Consider the following 18,071-nt stretch of genomic DNA (forward strand, 5'->3'; position numbering starts at 1 on the left):
AGTGTAGAGGAGGCCAAAGCGGTAGTGTCGCCTTCACACTATCAGGACAAGAATAGCTTCCGTTAATGTGGGTGCACTGAGTCTTCTGGTGCATTCAGAATTACTGGAAAGAAGAGATATAACGCCAGGGTTCATCTTCATTGCTCAAGCTCGTAAACACGAAAGCCTCTTCTTTCCATAGCTCCCAATTATGTTCTCTTATGTTTAGCTTCCGGATAGCCCTTACCTGTTTATAGAGGCACCCTAGCTAAAGCGTTTCGTCTTTCCCCGTTTCGGACAGTTCTAAAGCGCCTTAAGCTTGACTGCCTCCCAACTCCGATATTCATAAGACTATTTCCACACCTTACAAGGCGAAGATGTCTGCGTTGTAAAACAATCTGAGCACTCTCTGTTTACCTTCGTCATAAGCTATGCATGCACAGTATGATTAGTCTTGCTTATCCAGCAATAAGGCACGGCTCAGACGGAAATCGGAGTACTGATAGCATATAGCATCTAAATTCTCAGCGGGGTTGACACTGGACATTGTCGACAAATGTAAATAAACCTCGATTGTTATGGCTGTCTTGCAGTCTTGGGCTATGAGTGATAGGTTGGAAGGATAGGAGAACTCGTCTAAATTGTGCTCGATGATATTACCTGGGTTGTCGGTAGCGTTCTGCTGCAGCCTTGTATGGATCTGTTCTACTATCCACGTGTTCCCAAGTTCAAATTGTTTCGCTGGGGCCTTATAACGAGCAATCTGTGGGCTTCCTTATGACCTCCTAGATTGCGGTGCCATTAATGCAAAGCGTGGCAAGCAGGTGAATTAGCATCTTTGGTATCATTGACTGGACATTCTTTCTCGCTGTGGCTGAGAGATATTACTACCATCGCTAGGAAATTCGTAAAGCGTTCGATATTGTATATAATAATTCGAGGCGTTGATGCTTCTAGTAGCTAACTACGCATTAAAGATATCTTACACTTCTAAGTATATCTGCCTGTTAGCTTAGAGCAGGCTTTTTCTAGGGAAATTGCTCAAAATTATTGTGCCGTCTAGCTGTGCGGGCGTCTTAAGGTCTGGGCTATAAACATCGTGGCGCTTTACCTTAACCTCAAATACCTTGTGAACTATAACGCGCAGCTCGTTAGGGAGATCAAGGAAGCGAAATGGTTGTTGTATGGAGCTCGGGGACTGTTCGGTTGTGTCGTTGGAAGGGTCGGGCTCGTGAGAATCTGCCACCGTGCGCGTAAATGTCGGAGAGATACAGGTGGGTCGATTTGTAGTGCATGATCGATGGTAGCCGGTGGATGCGAGACTAGATGTTGTCGAGCGGCTCACAGATGTCATACAAATGGAAAGCCGCTGTTGATATATCGAGGGAGCGTTAGACTGGATTTAAGGTATACATTATTCTGTGATCAGATACAGTGAAGGCCAGTGCATTAGGTTCGATGTCGCTGAACTTGACTGGAGTAAAATTGAGAAGTATTAACCGCCCTTTTGTACGCTCGTGCATCGGTGTTACCACGTGTCCATCCCATTCCAGCCTGATTGCTCTACCCAAGAGTCCTGATCAATCATAGTCATCGTCATCGTAGTCGTCGATGGTCTCGTTATCCACGAGGTCGTCACCACCTATCTCATCATTGTTGTCGTCCGCGCCTGACTCGCTGTAATGGTCAATAGCATCCGTGCTGCCACAGTCTGGAGAATGACTACCATCATCCGACACTTCGAAGCTGTCTCGCTCGTCGCCATTTCCGCTGACGAAGCTCTCTTCGTAGGCAACATACCTCTGTCCGGATGCTCGAGATGCCGAATTGGATGCTCGACCGCCCAGGACACGCCTGTCATCTTCATGATCGCTCACGAAATCGTTATTATCGCCGTCGTTGTGATAGGATCTAATGCTTTTCTGGCGTCTTCTGCTGCATCCGTTTACACGGTAGAAACCGTAATCCGATACCGGCATGCATTCGCCTGCAGTCTCCGCGTCGATTCGTTGATACCCATCAAGTAGGTTTTTAGCCTTGTTAAAATCGCCAGGTTCGTATATGCTGAGGCAGTGGCCTTTAATGAAGACCTCTCTATAACCACCTTCTTTGATCGTTTGGTAGTCCGCTTTCTCCCAGGCAGAGGTGCACTTAGCTCTGTCGAAAGCTGCGGCATCAGTTGTGACTTTTGTGTCCATTGGGTACGAAGAGTCGCATCGTTCGAAATTGGGGGCGGGAGAAATGTAATCCGATCGGCTGGAACGGGCTGCTGAAGGAGGACATATGTAATCTGAACTTCGCGAGTAACACCATTCTTGGTGGTGACTGTGCCGATCATAGGCTGAGTGGTTGTCGTACTGCGACTCTTCCGTTGAATGGTAGTTTCGAAGGCCAAGGAAGACGTGGGGTTCTCGGTGATTGTTCGCTGAGGAAGCGAAGTCGCATAATCGATCATCGTACCCATTGCTATTTCCACTGTCATATTTAATGTTCCAACCGCTCACATGAAGGCGGTATGCACGTCGTGGGAAAGCCATTCTGCGTATCTCGCAAACCCCGACTCACGTCGCTATCTCAAGCTCCCAAACCCTGGCGCATATAATAGAGCCAGTTGGAAAGCCGAAGTAGAAGCAAAGTTGGAGTAAGTAAGGGAAGCAAGGTGCGTACGCCTGCATTTGCTTTCCTGGGCTCAGGCTCTGTGGCCCAAAGTCGGAAGGAAGGCACCCACCGTCGCTGCACCGCCACGTGTTCGTCCAACGAACCTTCCCTATCCAGTACCCGACCCCACAGAGGTTAGCCATATACCTCCCTCGATCAACGAAAGAACGTTGAAGGTGCATCGGAGCTCCGAGGCCACTGTTGAGCAATGGCTGAGCATATCCACCGTCATCCACTTCTCCACCACCTTCAACTCCGTCTATGGTGCAATAGTCTTTGTAGCATGTCTCCCACGTCTCCCACGTCTCCCACGTATGACTTGAGATCATATATTGGGGTATGCGTTTGTTAATGGATTCCTCAAACTTTAGAGTTGCGCAGTTGAGGAGCCTCATGGTGCTGAGATGGCACGATGGATTGTCACTCGCAGCCTGACGGTCTAGGTGGCGAAGTTCCGAGTGGAGTTGCAGCGCCCATCCGGTTAACTGCGATGAGTTACGCTAGATACATGGGTGGTACTTTCCTGATATTCCACTTCTACATTGCGAGATGGTGGTACATATGCTACAGATGCAATCCAATAGGTAGTTCGCCGCCATGCGAACATATGTCTGTCCCCTCCTAGAACTCCTTCTTGTGGTATTACAAGATGTGGTATGATACAGTCCATATATGTACAACATCGGCTAGCCTATTCTATGCAGGAGAAGCTGCCGCAGCTGGGCCAATTGAAGCTGGTATTATCTCGTCGAGCTTCATTGGACCTGCAGGCCACGGCTTGCCTATCGCATCTTGGACCTTGATGATCTGGTTCTTGGGACCGGGAACGCAGCCTACATGATATCGTTAGTAAGGATTTCTCTCCTCAGAGTCTGTGATGGAATAAGTGTCCATACCATTGACAACCACGATCCCATTCACCTCATCGACCTGCAGCACCTTCAAATTCTTCACCGTGACACTCTCATTGCCCATATTGCCCGCCATGCGCTTCCCAGGCAGCACTCGAGAACCGGAGCCCTGCGAACCTCCTGCGGAACCCATTCCACGGTGCATAAGCGACTGACCGTGGGACGCAGGCTGACCGCTGAATCCATGCCTCTTCATGCCACCCTCAAATCCCATCCCCCTACTTATGCCCTTGACGTCCACCCACTGCCCCACACTAAACCAGCTCGCGCCTACTGTCTGCCCAACGGGAAGCCCCAGCCCCTCCTTTCCTCTGACCTTGAATTCCATGATCCATCTCTTCGGCTCGACTCCCGCGACAGCGAAATGGCCCAGCATAGGCTTACTCGTGTTCTCGATGAGCTTAGATCCGGCTCCGATCTGCACAGCCCAGTACCCGTTCTTCTCCCTCGTTTTGTGCGCAACAATCTCATTGCGGTCGAGCTGCAGCACCGTGCAAGCAGTGCGTTTTCCGGTCTCGGGATCGAAGACGGCGGTCATGCCGCATTTCTGTGCAAGAAGGCCGGTGCGGAGGGGGGTGGTCGCTACTTTCCGGGCAAGCGCCGCGCGGGATGTGCTGTTCAAGGCAGGCTTCTTGGGGTGGTGGGCGAAGCGGTCGGGCCGGGGGGTATTGACTGATTTGATGGTGCGGATGGTCGTATGTGAGGGTGCTGCGGAGAGCGATATCAGAGAAAGTAAGGAGCGCGTTGACGACGGCAGAAGAAACGACGGGGGCAAAAGGCCCCAATTGAGAGGCGCCATGGGCCGCATCGTTGTGGTCGGAAGTGATTTGATGGATTGGAGTGGTGATGGATCCGGGAGATTTTTGGGAAAGGCTGGCCCGAGCGTTGCGCGCTATCCATAGTGGTAGGTCACGTGTAGCCCTCTACTCCAGGGCTCCATACATGAACATGTCGTCCCAGGGGCCGTTTGAGAGATATCTTTAGCAAAAGTTTTCGTCTCATATGTTGGCAATGATGGTAAAGCAGAACAAAGATTGATGATTCCGAATCGCGCTAAAGCGTGTTTCCAGGCGTTCCTTTGTCCAGTTCGTGGGCTTGCCAGTTCTATCCTATCCTACACAGGGTTGCCTCTCTTTTGATCGTTCACCAGTCCCTAAACCTCTAAAAAGTAGTTACAAAAAAACAGGGTATCCGCCAAAAATACAAAACACCACAAAGCCTTGATGCCCACACAGGGTTACTAGAACAAATGATGCGCAAAAGGTATATAAGAATTAAACATAGTCAGCGGGAGGGCCGCGCGCATGGCGTTCGGCGGGAATATCCTGCTTATGTCAGTTGCCGTTTTCAGAGTGACACTTCTTTACACTTACTCGGACGACGACAGACCCGGGGTGGACTGTGGCGTTCTCACCGATACTGACGCCAGCAAGGATGAGGCAGTTTGTTCCAATCCATACATTTCTGCCAATGTGGACTTTTGCGGCCGTCGAGGTGCGATACGGGCCGCAACCCTTGACACTTCTTGGGTCATTTGGTGTCTTCACTGTATCGATCGTCACGTTCGCACAAATGGTCGTATTGTCGCCAATCGTGATATCACCCGAATCCAGAAACTTGCAGTCCATTCCTATGGCCACATTGCTGCCAATATGAATGTTATAGCCGTAGTCGCAATAGAACGGTGTTTCGACGACGACTGGTTTACCTAAATGCCCTGTAGGTGCGTTGCCACCAAAAGTCTGGGTCCAGCTTGCTGCCAGGATCGACCGAAAGTTCCGCTCCACTTCATCGGGAGATATCTTTAGATGAGGGTTGTTCGTGTTGTTGAAGCGATACACAGCGCTCTTGCACTTCTCGCGCTCCGCAACGAGTTCTCTATCGAAAGGGTGGAAGGGCTCCTCATTCAACATTTTTGCCTTTTCGCTCTTCTCATGCCTCGGTGGAGGCGGTGCATAGTGCTGGGGCGGCGGTGGACCAGCAGAAGCATTGTGGGAAACCATCATCGGCGGCTGCGATAAATGAAGTTCATTCGCTATAGGAGTGCCTTTGTTGTTGAGGTGCTTTGCCATCGATTCTTGAGTATGGTGGTAATTGCGAGCGGTGTGTTGTCGTGGAGGTGGTGGCGCAGAAGTGGATGAAGGTACATGATGCTCACTTGACGGAGGCCGTCCATAGTTGGAAGGCGGGGGTGCAGGCGCGTATTCAGCATGAGGGTGCTGTTCCTGCGAGTATGCTGGGCGGGGTGTGTCATTCCATCCATTCGTCCAATTACTTCTTGCAGATGGGTGGTCGTGCTCTTCTACAACAATTGGGCGACCGCGGCCGCCATCAGTCCCATTTGGAGAAGTGGAATCGGTGTAGCCTTCCCGAGGGGTGCCATGACTGAGGCGGTCAGATGAGTGATATTCGCAGGAGGCATGGGGAGCTCACCTATGATAGAGCTGCTGTGTCGGGTCAGGGGGAAACCGATCCTTGGCTACTAGGGGGGCAGCCGGTCTCGGTGTACCGTTCTTGGGCCACGGCACCTTGTTGGCATAGCCTTCGCAGATGAAGCCACCGCGTTGGCAGTTATTGCCTTGATTAGATCAGCATCTAGTTTAGCGGCAACGTAGTAGTAAACGCACATTCGGGCTTCGTTTCGTCACATTTCTTCTTGCGCCGCCGGCATGTCCCACAGCCGGTCTTGGTTCGGTTGGCGAATTGCTATCCCAATTAGATACATCTTGATCCTGGTGGGTTGCGCTTACCCTCTTCCGCTTCTTGTGGTCCACTTGAACGCCCGCTTTTGTGATCTCAGTCGTGCTGATTCGTTCAAGGCCATTTTGGGCATCTGCTGCACTCATTTGCGCCTGGCTAGCGGAATTTTGATGCGAGTCTGAATCCGTAGTGCGTAGTAGATCGCGGTGTTGGGGATGGGGCTCTGAATATCCATCGTAGGGGGCCCAAGACCTTTCGGTATCGATCCTGTCAGAAGGAGGCAGAGTGCGGGCCTGTGGATGATCCATTACCAGCTGTTGAACTTGGGCGATGGTATTAGGTGAGTCGCTCCTGCCCATGGGAGCATGTGAGTCTAAGCGGCGACGCTGCCCTGTAGCGCCGTTTGGAGAAGGATGTGAGCGGTCGCCCTCGGTTGAGGTCGATCTCTTCCTCTTGCCGGGACTCAGAGGTGGACTGTCGTGATTGGATAGATTTGGTGATTTCGAACTGTTTCCGTTCCGATGTCCGTTTTGGTGTCCGTTCTGGTGGCCGTTCTGGTGGCCGTTCTGCTGAACAGCTGCAACTGTAGGTCGCGGAGGGCTCCAATTGTCCCTACCAGGCATGCGGGGCTTCAGCTCCTGTGGGTGGTCGGGGCTATGCCGAGATACGGGTCGCGGCTGGGTGTTTGTGGTCATGCCGTGCGAAGCATTTAGTCTGGGCGGTGGTGAAGGCGGGGAGTTCCTTCCATTCACGGCAGTGAAGGCAGAGGCTAGGTGCTCTCCGGTCTTGTCTTTGAAGAAACCAGGGTTGATCAATGGTGCATGCACCATGGACGGCATGGTGGGCTGGTGGAAAGCAGGAGCAGCACAGAGGGCAGTCTTCACAACCGCGTTCGTTGGGTGATGACGTCTATACTCAGTGCTGGATTGCAGTGACCGTCCCCGCCAGGTCTGGGCTGTTTCTCAGAAGAGGGAATGTGTCTCTAAGGGCAGGAAAGTAACACGCCAGCGGGGTGTCTCCTTGTCCTACTCTGGGGAGGCGGCTTTCGCGCTTACAGGCGGATGGAGATGGCCACGGAACGGTGGTGGAGTGGTCTTGGAGTGGTGAAATGGCTGGTGTCCGGCTCTTTTCCCGCGCTGCGGTGCAATCCGGTGGGTGCGGGCAAGGCAGGCAGCAAGATGAGGGTGCTCTGTCCGGGCGACGGAATGTTGGTGAGGCTGCTGGAATCCGAGGTCGGGTGACGCAGCCGACGCAATCACTGATGGTGGAGAGCTTGAACTTGGACTTGGACTTGAGCAACAACGGCAACGGCAACGGCGACAGCTTCACGCACGCACGCACGCCGATGGCGAGAGCGGTGTATAAGGGCGGCAGCAGGCTCGAGTACAGCTCGGGCACGAGGGGCGGCCACACCAGGCGGAGATCTACTCGAGGCTCCCTGCGATGCGATGGGGCCCTGCACGCCCTCATGCAGACGAGCGCGCGGGGTGGTGGTGATTGGGCGACAGCCGCAGGGGTGCTCTAGCGTGGCGCTTATCCGCCATTCAGCGGCCGCGGCTGGACCGCGCCAAATGCGCTTAAGAGCGTGTGCGGACGCGCGAAAAAAAGGGTCCGCACGGACCTGCATCTGTAAGACATTCGCCCACGTTTTTTTCGCGAAAAACGCACGTTTGAGCCCTACGGAGGGGATTCTTTTGTGGAGGAGGGTTGTTTGCCTGTGGGCCGACAGGGGTCGAAAGAGCGCTAGCAGCTGCGCGCACAGGCCGCACGGGCCCGGCAAGGTGGCAGGAGCGACCGGAGGCGAGGATGGGCGTTAGCGGCAGCCCAGCGCGGGTCGCGGCGCATCTCGTCGAGAGTGTCTCGAGCAGAGTAGGGCCGTGGGCCGCCCCCATTGGCCCGCGCAGCCGGCTGCCGTGCGGGTGAGACAGGCCCTATTTTTGAGCAACCGCGACGCGCGCCTATCTCACGCCCACCGTCCAACTGCACCTCGGACGCCTCCCAAGCCCTCGTCCACCGCCCACCGCCGACGCCCGCCAGCCCCCGCGTGTGCCTGCGCCCGTGCCTGTGCCCGTTCCGCAGCAGCCTCTGCGCCCGTTGCTGCGTCGCTGCGTCGCTGCGTCGCTGCGTCGCTCCTGCCTGCGGGCGCCAACGTCGACCTCCGCGGCACCGCCGCCGGCACCACCACCACCGCTAGCCGCCCGCAGCCAGCCTGTTTCATCGCCTCCGCACTCGTCGCGCGCAGAAAGGGCCCTTCCGCCCGTTCGCTCGACCTGGGGCCCGTTGTTCTAGCGCCCTGGTAGCGTATGGGGGACCGCCGGCCAGCCCTCCTCGAGCCGTCTTGTCTCTCCGTTACGCGCGCATCCAAGTCACACCATGACCCTGTGTCCCCCTGCAGCCTCGAAGCACTCACTCACACGCCTCGCCTCCTGCGCCATCCCCGTCTTGTCATCGCCCCTGTGCCTTGTGTGAGCACGCTGCCGCGCCGCGCACGTCCTCCCAATGTCTCCGCTGGCTGCCTTGTCTCGCTCTCGACGCATGCGTGCCAGCTCGCGTCTACCGTGTGTAATCAGCCTTCGTCGGTCTGCCGGTACGAGCGCCCGCGAGCAACCTTGCAGCCGCTCCACTCCACCCCTACGCGCCCCTTCACACGCTCACCCTCCCAATCCCACGGCCGCGCCGTCGACGCAGCTGGCCAAGTGCTCGGCTAAACGGTCGCAACTTAACCGGGGGGCTATACAGTATGCTCTGCTTATAGACTCGCTTTGAAGCGCACCCCAGCGCCGGTCCTGCGTCCAAGACAGAGTGCCTTGTGGCCCTATACCCTGTTCTAGTACTCTGCCACATGTACCCATGTACCGTGGGCCAGGGTAGTCTATGTCCATCGTAACAACAATCTGCGGCGCAGCTCCATCTTCTCTACCGCCTGCGTCGGCTTGCACTCAGTCTGCCACCCTTCCTTTATGCATCCTGCGTCCTGGGCCCGGGCCGCTCCCGAGCGAGTCGAGTCTTTGGGACGGTGGCAGTACAGCAAGACTCCACGTCTGTACTTCCGCAAGACGCCGGATGTACTTCACACCGGCATGAAATGGTGGCCGTCCTCCTTCCCGCGTTGGATACCGAGTCCGTACTAGGATGCATGCGCTCTCTACCGCTACTGTCGTCATCCGCCGTTCGCTTGATGAAGGATCAGTCAGCAGGGAACGCGAAGGATTCTGCGCTTATGTACATGCTCGCGCCTGATCTGCCTACCGAGCAGTCTGCCCGTTGACTCTAACTTGAATCGCGCTTAACTTCGCGTCCCCGATCGATGGATTTCTCGCCCACGAAGCCAAGAGTTGCTGACTTTCACCAGTCTGCGTCCCATCTTTCATCATTCCCTTTCCAGAAGGGATTGTTGTTTATTACATCAACTCTGATCTCGTCAACGAACCTGTGCCGCAAAAGTATCGGATTTGTTCCCTTGCCGCGATCCAGGGCCCTGGCAGCAAGTAAGTCTCCGTACCTGTCATGTTGGTCGTCCTGGGCCGATTACTGGTCGACGCAGCGCTTGGCGGAAATCGATATTTCCAAACGCCCCAGACTTACAGGGGAGGCTGAAGCTCTTGTGACCACATTTCTAGGGCTGTGTTGAGATTAAGGACTACACGGCTTCTCGAATGCATCGATGCGGCATGCCTTCATCGACTAGCGGAGAACGCCGGTTGCCTCGGTTCAGCACGCTCCTCAGTATGTCTTGACCTAGAAACCTGGTCCGACCCACTCAGTCTTTGTCCAAACGATCAACAATAATCTCTGGTGCAGTCAGCAAAAGTTCAAAGCGGATTAGCAACGACCCTGAGAGAGCTGTGCCACTCCGCCGCAGACAGCCACTTGCAAAATGCAATCCCATGATGCATATGGAATTCGTCTCAACCGAACACTACAATTGTTAGAGGCGAGCGAGGGCAGGCGGCGCGCTGTTTGATCATGCCCTGTCGCCTATGTGCGTAGCATGTCCACCATATCCTCGAAAGCTCCATCGTTCCCATGCGCTGTGCAACTTATCGAACCGACGTTGCGGGGTCTCACACAAACCATGCCGGTTACGATGGGCTGTAGCTGACCGCCATTCGTTCTCAGCACATGCACTAGGACTAAACGCTTAAACATGGCTCTCCATGGCGCTCGACGCGGCTAAGGCAGCTATGTATTCCAGCATAAGCGCGCATAAATTCTCCTTCCATCGGTGAAATGGCTGCACATAGGAAGGAACGTCCACATTGTTCTTGAAAGCGAGGTCAAGGTGATTGCTTCCGCAGCCTCAATCCGACATCATGCGGTTTCGCGTACATGAGCGAACACCTTCGCTATCCCTGGTATTTTCACCAAGTACTAGATTCAGCACCATGCATGCCAGGAATCTGACCGAGAAAGTGTTGATCAGTTCAGCTATGACGAGGCCTGACGCACTTTTCCACCGCACGCAGACCGTCAAAACGTGGCCTAATTCCGTCGACGCACACCCAGTCGCATCCCCGAAGGCTGGACAGGTTACCTGCTTGGTAGTACAAAGCTGCAGGCCACAACAGACTCCCATTGTTCTGCCGCATTATCCAAAATTAACGCCTTTGAGCTCATTCTCTTTGCCAAGTCGGTGTGCATCGCATGTCACGCCTGACAGCAATGTGTCAGTCCAAACATCCAAGGAATTACTGCCTACGGCATCGGCGGGATGACTGCGCCGCCAAAGCGTCGTCAAGCGAACGATATCACGATACCGACCACCAACATCTAGACTTTAAACTTACTGTTGGCAAGCAAACTTACTCGCCGCATCCTTTCAGCGACCAGACGCGCCCTACACAGAAACCGGAATTTGTGAACAGGCCAGTAGCTGCCGAGTACCGGGGTTCATAGTCTCACGGCTCTTGGGGCCATTTTGCTCGCGACTGTGCCGCATCTCGGATGTGTGTACACCACGCCTACGCATGCGTTGGCGACGACGTGGCTGTGACGCCTGCGGCTAGGCACCTGCTATACGTAGCCGAACTTCCTCTCTGGTGCCGCGTATCCATGTAATGCACTTTAGAAAGGAGAGCAGCTGCAACATCAACCGTCCCCCGTATTCCCCGCACATCCCTTGCCACCTAGGATGCATGTACTGCAGTTCTTTCCAAGAGTGCACCTTTCTAGAGGGCATTCAAAGATCCTGAACATGGCTGAGTGGTGTCGATGAGGCTGTTTGATAGAGTTCACTATATACCTGGGTGAACTTAGAGCGTTTTCGTTCAGCACCGCCCACCCGCATGATCACTTGCACTTACAGTCTTGCAGTCTAAGTCGAGAAAGGCGGCACAGGGCCCCTAAAATATGCAATTCATATTGTGATATTTGAGCTCCACAGCTATTGCTTCATGCAGGCTAAAGTGTCGCAGCTGGGTGGAAGGTCTGAGATCCAAGAAGTTCCGGCGCTTCACAGCGCATTCAGAGCTCGGGCAAACATATAGTCGTCAAGCCATCGCCTCGAGGACTCGCGTGGCGACCAGACCAGACCTAGTACGCCCTGAATTATTCACGGTGGTACTCGTGAGTGTAGCAGACGGCGAGGCTTGATTCACTGGCTGTTGCTCTAGATGGAGGCTTCCTAGGCACAATGGCGTACACTAGCTTCTCAAGCGTGATGGCGGACATTTCAAGTGCTATGAGGGCACTCCATGCTGACGCTCAATTTCAGATTACTACTATTAGGGGGTTGTACGACACTGGAGGCATGGGGAACGGCGCGAAGCTCGACAGCGGAGTTAATGTTCTGGATGTCACAGGTCGACTACAGTTTCCTTCCAAGGCGACAGCCATTGGGAATTATTGTGCGAGATGATGTAGACGAGGAGACTATTGAGACGCAGGTATCGTAGTGTCTAAGCAATGATTTTCAGACTTCTACATGCTTGTTACGTTTCTTGCCGACAGGGATGATGGTATCCTTCCGCAGGTTCAAGTCGATAGCAGCATACTTGACACCATTATTATATAGCACCATGAAAGCGGTCCTGCAGGACATCTCCAGTAGTTTAACGCATGTGGATCCTGAAACCCGAGCAATGCATTTGACCACATGCATTCAGAATGTACGCTATGTGCAGCGTCATCCACCAGCTCACCAGAGTCACCACGTGGAACCCCTAGGATTCCCTCTTCATCGGGCGACTCTGAGATCTTTTGGAGCCAGCGTCATCATTGTAGTCATTGTGATCTGTCGTAGTCTTCGAATCGCGTTTCCTCTTTCCCCATCTCATGCTCGCGCAGAAGATTGGACATCGTGAGGGTCTGAAAAGCGTATATGTCAGTATGCTTCTTTTGCTAACGCGTGAGTAGCAAGAACGGATGGCAAATTTTTAACTTATTAGAGAAGAAAAGGGTGTTTGCAAGAATTACAAGTTTCGAGAACAATGCGAGTTTAGGCCATAGGTTGCGTTTGCTCGGGATGTTTACCTCCACCCGCTTTTCGATATCTTACTTCGGAAAGTTCGCTTGTTCACTGCTTTCCGTCTATCATGCTGGGCATGAATGCATCAGAGGAACAGTACATGGGGGGTTAAAAAGTTCTACAACATTCCTTCGTAATACTTCGTTCCTGGCAGGAGTGTTTCCACCATGACGAAAGTTATTTTTGGAAGATGATGGCCACTTAACGACAACACCGCGTACTTGCGGATCTGTAGTCTCTTGTCCATCGCTGATCTAGTCATCACATACGTTAAGCGTGCGACACCTCTCTACTTTGAAATGTATTCTCAACCTCCATATCATCCTCAGGAGAGGCGAGACTATCCCAAGCTCATGGTAGTTTTTTTATGTACACTCTTATTTTTTGAAATGTTGCTTCACATGCTTCTACGCAATTCTCACATCCATGTTAACATCCACCTTGAAACATCTGCTGGTATTGAGAACCTTACAGCAACGCTCTAACCGCCCCAATCACCACCATCCCTCCTAGTCCCCACCCATACGATCCCCTCTTCACACCTGCCCCAGTTCCCGCAGGCGAAGGACTTGCCGCTGACGAGATCGAGGGCGTGGATGGACTGGTATGCGTCGGCGTTGCTGGAGTTGGCGTCGCCAGGCTCACCGTGGCCGCAGACGGTGTTGCAGGCGTAGATGGCTTGACATTCCCAGGAAACGAGGGTACCGATGGTGATGGCACTGGCGGAGGTGTGGGTATGGAAAGCGATGCTGGTGGTGGACCATGTGTAGGGAGTTGAGATGGTGGAGTTGTAGGAGCACCTGAAGGAGGTGAGGGAAGTTCAGATGGTGGAGGCGGCGGTATGGGTGGTGTAGGTATTTGCGCTACTGTTCGCGCGGCGACGAGGGCGATGAGCGGTGGCAGAAGAAACGCGCGCATTGTGCTGCGGTGGTAAGGACGGTGAAGGTGGTCCTTCTTTCTTCGCTGCAATCTCAAACACACGAGTATTGCGTTGCTAATGTTGTGGATTCCTTGCGATTCTGTAGTTTGATCGGAAAGGAGCTGAAGTTAAGGGATAAAACAACGTAGTGTCTCGAAGGTCGATGTTGACGCAATCGGAGTTGTATCTACTATCGTAGGTAGATGCTTCTGTGTTTTAATCTAATTTAATTTACACTTGACAAACAATGCCACCGTGCATAGCCGTGGTATTGGCTCCGGACGGAGGTTGTGGTAGGGATTCGCGATACATAGATTGCACAATCTAACGCTATTAAGTAGTCGAAGTACAGCAACGATCACTGCATTGGGCATGTGCAAAAGAGGTAGAATCGGACCTATCATAAGCCACTTGGCCATATGGCAATGGATTGCAATACCAGAAATGCTTGTCGTGTTCGAGATGCGACTTCACTAGCTGAGCGATATAACAACCCGCTCATTCCCCTTCCCTTTGTTGATCGCCGTTTCAAACTCCTCAGACCCCGCTTTTACTATGCCTATCTGTCCCACCACCAGCCCGAACCGCTCCTTCGTAACTAATACAACTAATACAAACCAGAAAAACAGACGAACCAACGCGCCCAAAATATTGAATTCCATACTACGAGCTTTGTAGACTCGTCTGCTTGACGCCTTCCGCGACCTCTTCAACAGCCGTCTTCTCAGCGGGTATCTCTCCCTTTCCACCCTTCTCGCTGGCCTCAACACCCTCTCCAACCTTAGCCGCAGCCTTTTTCGCCTTTTTGCGTTCCTTCTCTGCCTTCTTCGCCGCAGCTTTGGCGGCCTTCTCCTCCTTTGCTTTCCGTGCCTCCTCGCCACCAAATTGTTCCCTCCACTCCTGTTCACGCTCCGGCTTGATCTGCGAAAAGAGGTAAGCCGCTTTGCCGATCTTGTGGCCGACAGGCAGTGAGCGAGCTTCCCAATCATCGGGAATGGTGAGGAAGGAGGCATTTAGCTGGGCGAGGATGGACGTCGTGGTGTCGGGCATGTACGGGTGGATTAGGGAGGAGAGCAAATGGATGTGGCTAAGTGCCAGACCGACCACGGCAGCACACCTGTCCGGTTCGTTTGTGGCCAAGGCGTTGTCGAGCTTGTTATCTTGCAAGAGCGTGTTGCCCAAGCTCGAGATGTGGAGCGCTGTCGAGAGGGCGGCCCTGATCTTGACGTCCTCCGACTCTGCAATGTATCGCTTCAGCGATTCGTTGACTTTTTTCTTGTGCTCGCCCAAGTACTCGCTTGTGAACTTGGTATAGTCTGGTACGACAGAGTTGTAGATCTTGGAGTTCACGAACTTTATGACACGGTTGACGAAGTTACCCAGATTTTTCAGCAGCTCGTTGTTGTTCGAGTCGATGAAGCCTTTCCATTCGAATTCCGTGTCACCAGTCTCCGGGCGATGAGAGAGGAGGTAGTAGCGCCAGACGTCAGAAGGAATACCGGTTTCTTTCGCATTATTACCGAAGACACCGATTCCTCTTGACTTGGAGAACTTTCCGTGCTCGTAGTTAAGGTACTCGGTGGTGGAGATGGTGTTCAGCATGGTCCATTTGTCTCCAGTACCGATCTGGGAGCAGGGGAAGACCACGGTGTGGAAGGGCACGTTGTCCTTGCCCATGAACTGGTAGAGTTTCACATTCTCCGGGTTGCGCCACCACTTTTCCCACTCGTCCGTGTAGGTAGCCGTTATCGAAACGTAACCGATGCATGCGTCGAACCACACATACATGACCTTGTTCTCATAACCCTCAAGCGGGACGGCAGTACCCCACTTGAGGTCGCGGGTGATGCCTCGCGGCTTCAAACCCTCCTTCAACCAGCTAGATGTGATCTGAACACCGTTGGAGCTCCAGTTGCCCTCCTTGCTGGCCTTTGCGAACCATTCCTCCTCCAAGGGCTGGAGTTTGTCTAACAAGAGGTATACATGCTTTGTCTCTTTCGGCACAGGCGTCGCACCGTCCAGCTTGCAGCGAGGCTTGATGAGCTCTAGCGGGTCGAGAAGATGCCCACACTTGTCGCACTGGTCACCTCGGGCATCGTCGTAATTACACAGGGGACAGGTACCTTCAACGAAACGATCTGCCAGGAAGCTGTTGTGGGTCTCGCAGTATGGCTGTGTTGTGGTCTGCTCCTCGAGGTATCCGTTCTTGTGCAGCTTGGTGAAGATGTCTTGGGCGATGTCTGTCTGCTGCTGCGTCGGAGTCCGACCGAAGTGGTCAAAGCCAATGTTGAACCACTTGTACACATCGGCATGCAGCGCATTGTACTTGGCGCACAGCTGTTCGGGCGTGACCTTCTCTTCAATGGCCTTTGTTTCAGTGGCGGTGCCGTACTCGTCGGTGCCGCAGATGTAGAGCGTGTTGTAACCTCGGGCGCGTGAATAGCGAGCGAAGACGTCGGCGGAGAGCACGGAGCCCACAATGTTGCCCAGGTGCGGGACGTTGTTTACGTAGGGAAGTGCGCTGGTGATGAGCACATTGCGCTCGCCATCGATGGGCAGGATCTTCTTCTTTGGATCAGCCATGGAGAGCGAGATCAGGGGTATATAGTGTATGTGTGGAAGGCCAGGACAAAGAGACCGAGCGGGGGCGGGAGTCAGCTATATGGGAAGAAGCTGAGTGTGATTCATAAATTGTTAGTCCCCGAACTTTGGGCGTTCCAACACAGGCGCAGCTGCACCTGCCCCACCAACACCTCGAAAACGCAGTGTTACCCCGCCACGCCACCACCGCCACAGACCCTGCTGACTCACTTCCGCGCTAGCACGCGACACCCTCTGGCTCCGTGGATTGCCAACGTCCCGTCCGTGGAATCATTCGGCAGCCATGGCTCACTTGAACCCGGACCCTTTTGACTTCCTCCTTACGTTGGAGGATGACCTCTACACCACCGCCTACGCCCAAGGCGCCGCCGACGGCTCCCACGCCGGCCGTATCGAAGGCCGGATCTTCGGTCTCGAAAAAGGCTTCGACAAGTTCGCGGCCTTGGGCCAGCTGCACGGAAGAGCTGCCGTCTGGGGAGCTCGGTTACCTTCTGCCACTACCATCACCACCGAAAAGAACGACCTCGTCAATGGCGAGAATGAAGCGGCTTTACCAACGTTAAGCGTCAACGAGCGGTTAAAAAAACACATCCAGATGCTGCACGCCCTGACCGACCCCGCGACTTTCAGCACGCTGAACACCGAGGATGCAGTTGCCGACTTTGACGACCGGTCAAAGCGCGGGCGGGCGAAGGCTAAGATCATTGAGCGCATCGTTGGCGAGACAGGAAGCCCATCATCGCCGGATGGAGAGGCGCCAGAGACTGCGGCCGGGAATATCCGCATCAGTGCTGCGAAGCAGAAGAAGGGGGATGACAGCATCGAGGACTTTGTTGGGTCCAGGTTCTTGAGCTGAAGGCTGCCGGAAGCGAGGCAAGACGAAGATGAAGACGGAGACGCACAAGCACTCGCCACTGGAGCTCCACGTACCCACGTAGGGCAGCGACTCTTTGTGCCCTGGTACAGAGCCTACCTCCGTTCTTTGCATGCCGTTGGAACGACCTCGCTCCCGTACCAGTGTGGTCCTGGTGGTCTTGTACTGCCAGCGCCAGCCTAATCAAACGCTCAGTATCATATCACCCTACAGACAGGGACGAAGGGAGGTCGCCAATGAAGACTGCAGGCATTCATCATAACACAATGGCCAGCAGACCCAGCATAATCCTTCTTCATCATGCAGCCATTATGGACTTGCATTCCTCCGATGATTGTGTCTAACAACCGCAGGTCCGAACCGATAAGCCGCTACTGATACGGAATAATGCGAGCTTCCGTTGTGAGTCTAGTACGAGGCATTGGTAACTACACATGATGTCCTCGGTAGAGCTTGGCTCACTGTGTCGCCCATCTTGGTCCAATCAACGTTTACAAAATGTCAAGATCTTTGGCGACACGCTGCTCCGTGTTTGAAGCCATGCATGCGTTATTCTTCGGGTGGTGCCCAGTGGATCGGATGTTCTCTGTGCTTGTATTATCGTGCTCTTGATTCTGCGCCTTCGCGGGAAGCGTTTTGATGTGATGTGCCTGCAGTGAAACCCATTTAATTTTACAGTATCAATGTAGGTCGAACACTTTCCGGTGCGGCTCCGTTGCTTAAAGCTTAGATCGCAACTTCCCCTCCAGGCGATCTGGTCACGCGACATAAACGAGCCCTAGGGAAATGGTCTGACGTCCCGCGTGCAGGGTGCTGTGAAGGAAAGAACTACGCTGTCACACGAGACCGTGTAGAAGCCGATATAGCAGGGTGAAAGGTGAAGACGACCAATGCTGCACATTGAGACACCATAACATCCTCGTAATGCACTTTTGTCTCAATTACCACCGCTATCCTAGAGCT

The 18,071-nt window shown here is 53.7% G+C and overlaps 6 protein-coding genes across 6 annotated transcripts; 1 reads left to right on the plus strand and 5 right to left on the minus strand.

Annotated features, from left to right (window-relative positions):
• Positions 1-1,559: 1,559 nt before the first annotated feature.
• N0V89_002458 (uncharacterized protein) lies at positions 1,560-2,177 on the minus strand (the record flags this gene model as incomplete). Its single annotated transcript, XM_056211267.1, has 1 exon — positions 1,560-2,177. One exon carries the CDS (start codon positions 2,175-2,177, stop codon positions 1,560-1,562), a length of 618 nt encoding a protein of 205 aa, XP_056074740.1.
• A 1,156-nt stretch (positions 2,178-3,333) lies between these two features.
• On the minus strand, positions 3,334-4,356 carry N0V89_002459 (uncharacterized protein; the record flags this gene model as incomplete). Its single annotated transcript, XM_056211268.1, has 2 exons — positions 3,334-3,470; positions 3,534-4,356. The coding sequence occupies 2 exons, from the start codon at positions 4,354-4,356 to the stop codon at positions 3,334-3,336; spliced, it is 960 nt and encodes a 319-aa protein (XP_056074741.1).
• A 466-nt stretch (positions 4,357-4,822) lies between these two features.
• N0V89_002460 (uncharacterized protein) lies at positions 4,823-5,554 on the minus strand (the record flags this gene model as incomplete). Its single annotated transcript, XM_056211269.1, has 2 exons — positions 4,823-4,873; positions 4,922-5,554. The coding sequence occupies 2 exons, from the start codon at positions 5,552-5,554 to the stop codon at positions 4,823-4,825; spliced, it is 684 nt and encodes a 227-aa protein (XP_056074742.1).
• A 423-nt stretch (positions 5,555-5,977) lies between these two features.
• N0V89_002461 (uncharacterized protein) lies at positions 5,978-7,087 on the minus strand (the record flags this gene model as incomplete). The annotated part of the gene is made up of 3 exons (XM_056211270.1): positions 5,978-6,126; positions 6,176-6,254; positions 6,299-7,087. The coding sequence occupies 3 exons, from the start codon at positions 7,085-7,087 to the stop codon at positions 5,978-5,980; spliced, it is 1,017 nt and encodes a 338-aa protein (XP_056074743.1).
• Positions 7,088-14,296: 7,209 nt separating this feature from the next.
• Positions 14,297-16,216, minus strand: RAR1 (putative methionine--tRNA ligase, cytoplasmic protein rar1; the record flags this gene model as incomplete). Its single annotated transcript, XM_056211271.1, has 1 exon — positions 14,297-16,216. The coding sequence occupies one exon, from the start codon at positions 16,214-16,216 to the stop codon at positions 14,297-14,299; it is 1,920 nt and encodes a 639-aa protein (XP_056074744.1).
• A 301-nt stretch (positions 16,217-16,517) lies between these two features.
• N0V89_002463 (uncharacterized protein) lies at positions 16,518-17,090 on the plus strand (the record flags this gene model as incomplete). Its single annotated transcript, XM_056211272.1, has 1 exon — positions 16,518-17,090. The coding sequence occupies one exon, from the start codon at positions 16,518-16,520 to the stop codon at positions 17,088-17,090; it is 573 nt and encodes a 190-aa protein (XP_056074745.1).
• Between the last annotated feature and the right edge of the window lie 981 nt (positions 17,091-18,071).

This window comes from Didymosphaeria variabile (genome assembly GCF_027946475.1).
Source record: "Didymosphaeria variabile strain IMI 356815 chromosome Unknown scaffold_2, whole genome shotgun sequence".
Lineage (NCBI taxonomy): Eukaryota > Fungi > Ascomycota > Dothideomycetes > Pleosporales > Didymosphaeriaceae > Didymosphaeria > Didymosphaeria variabile.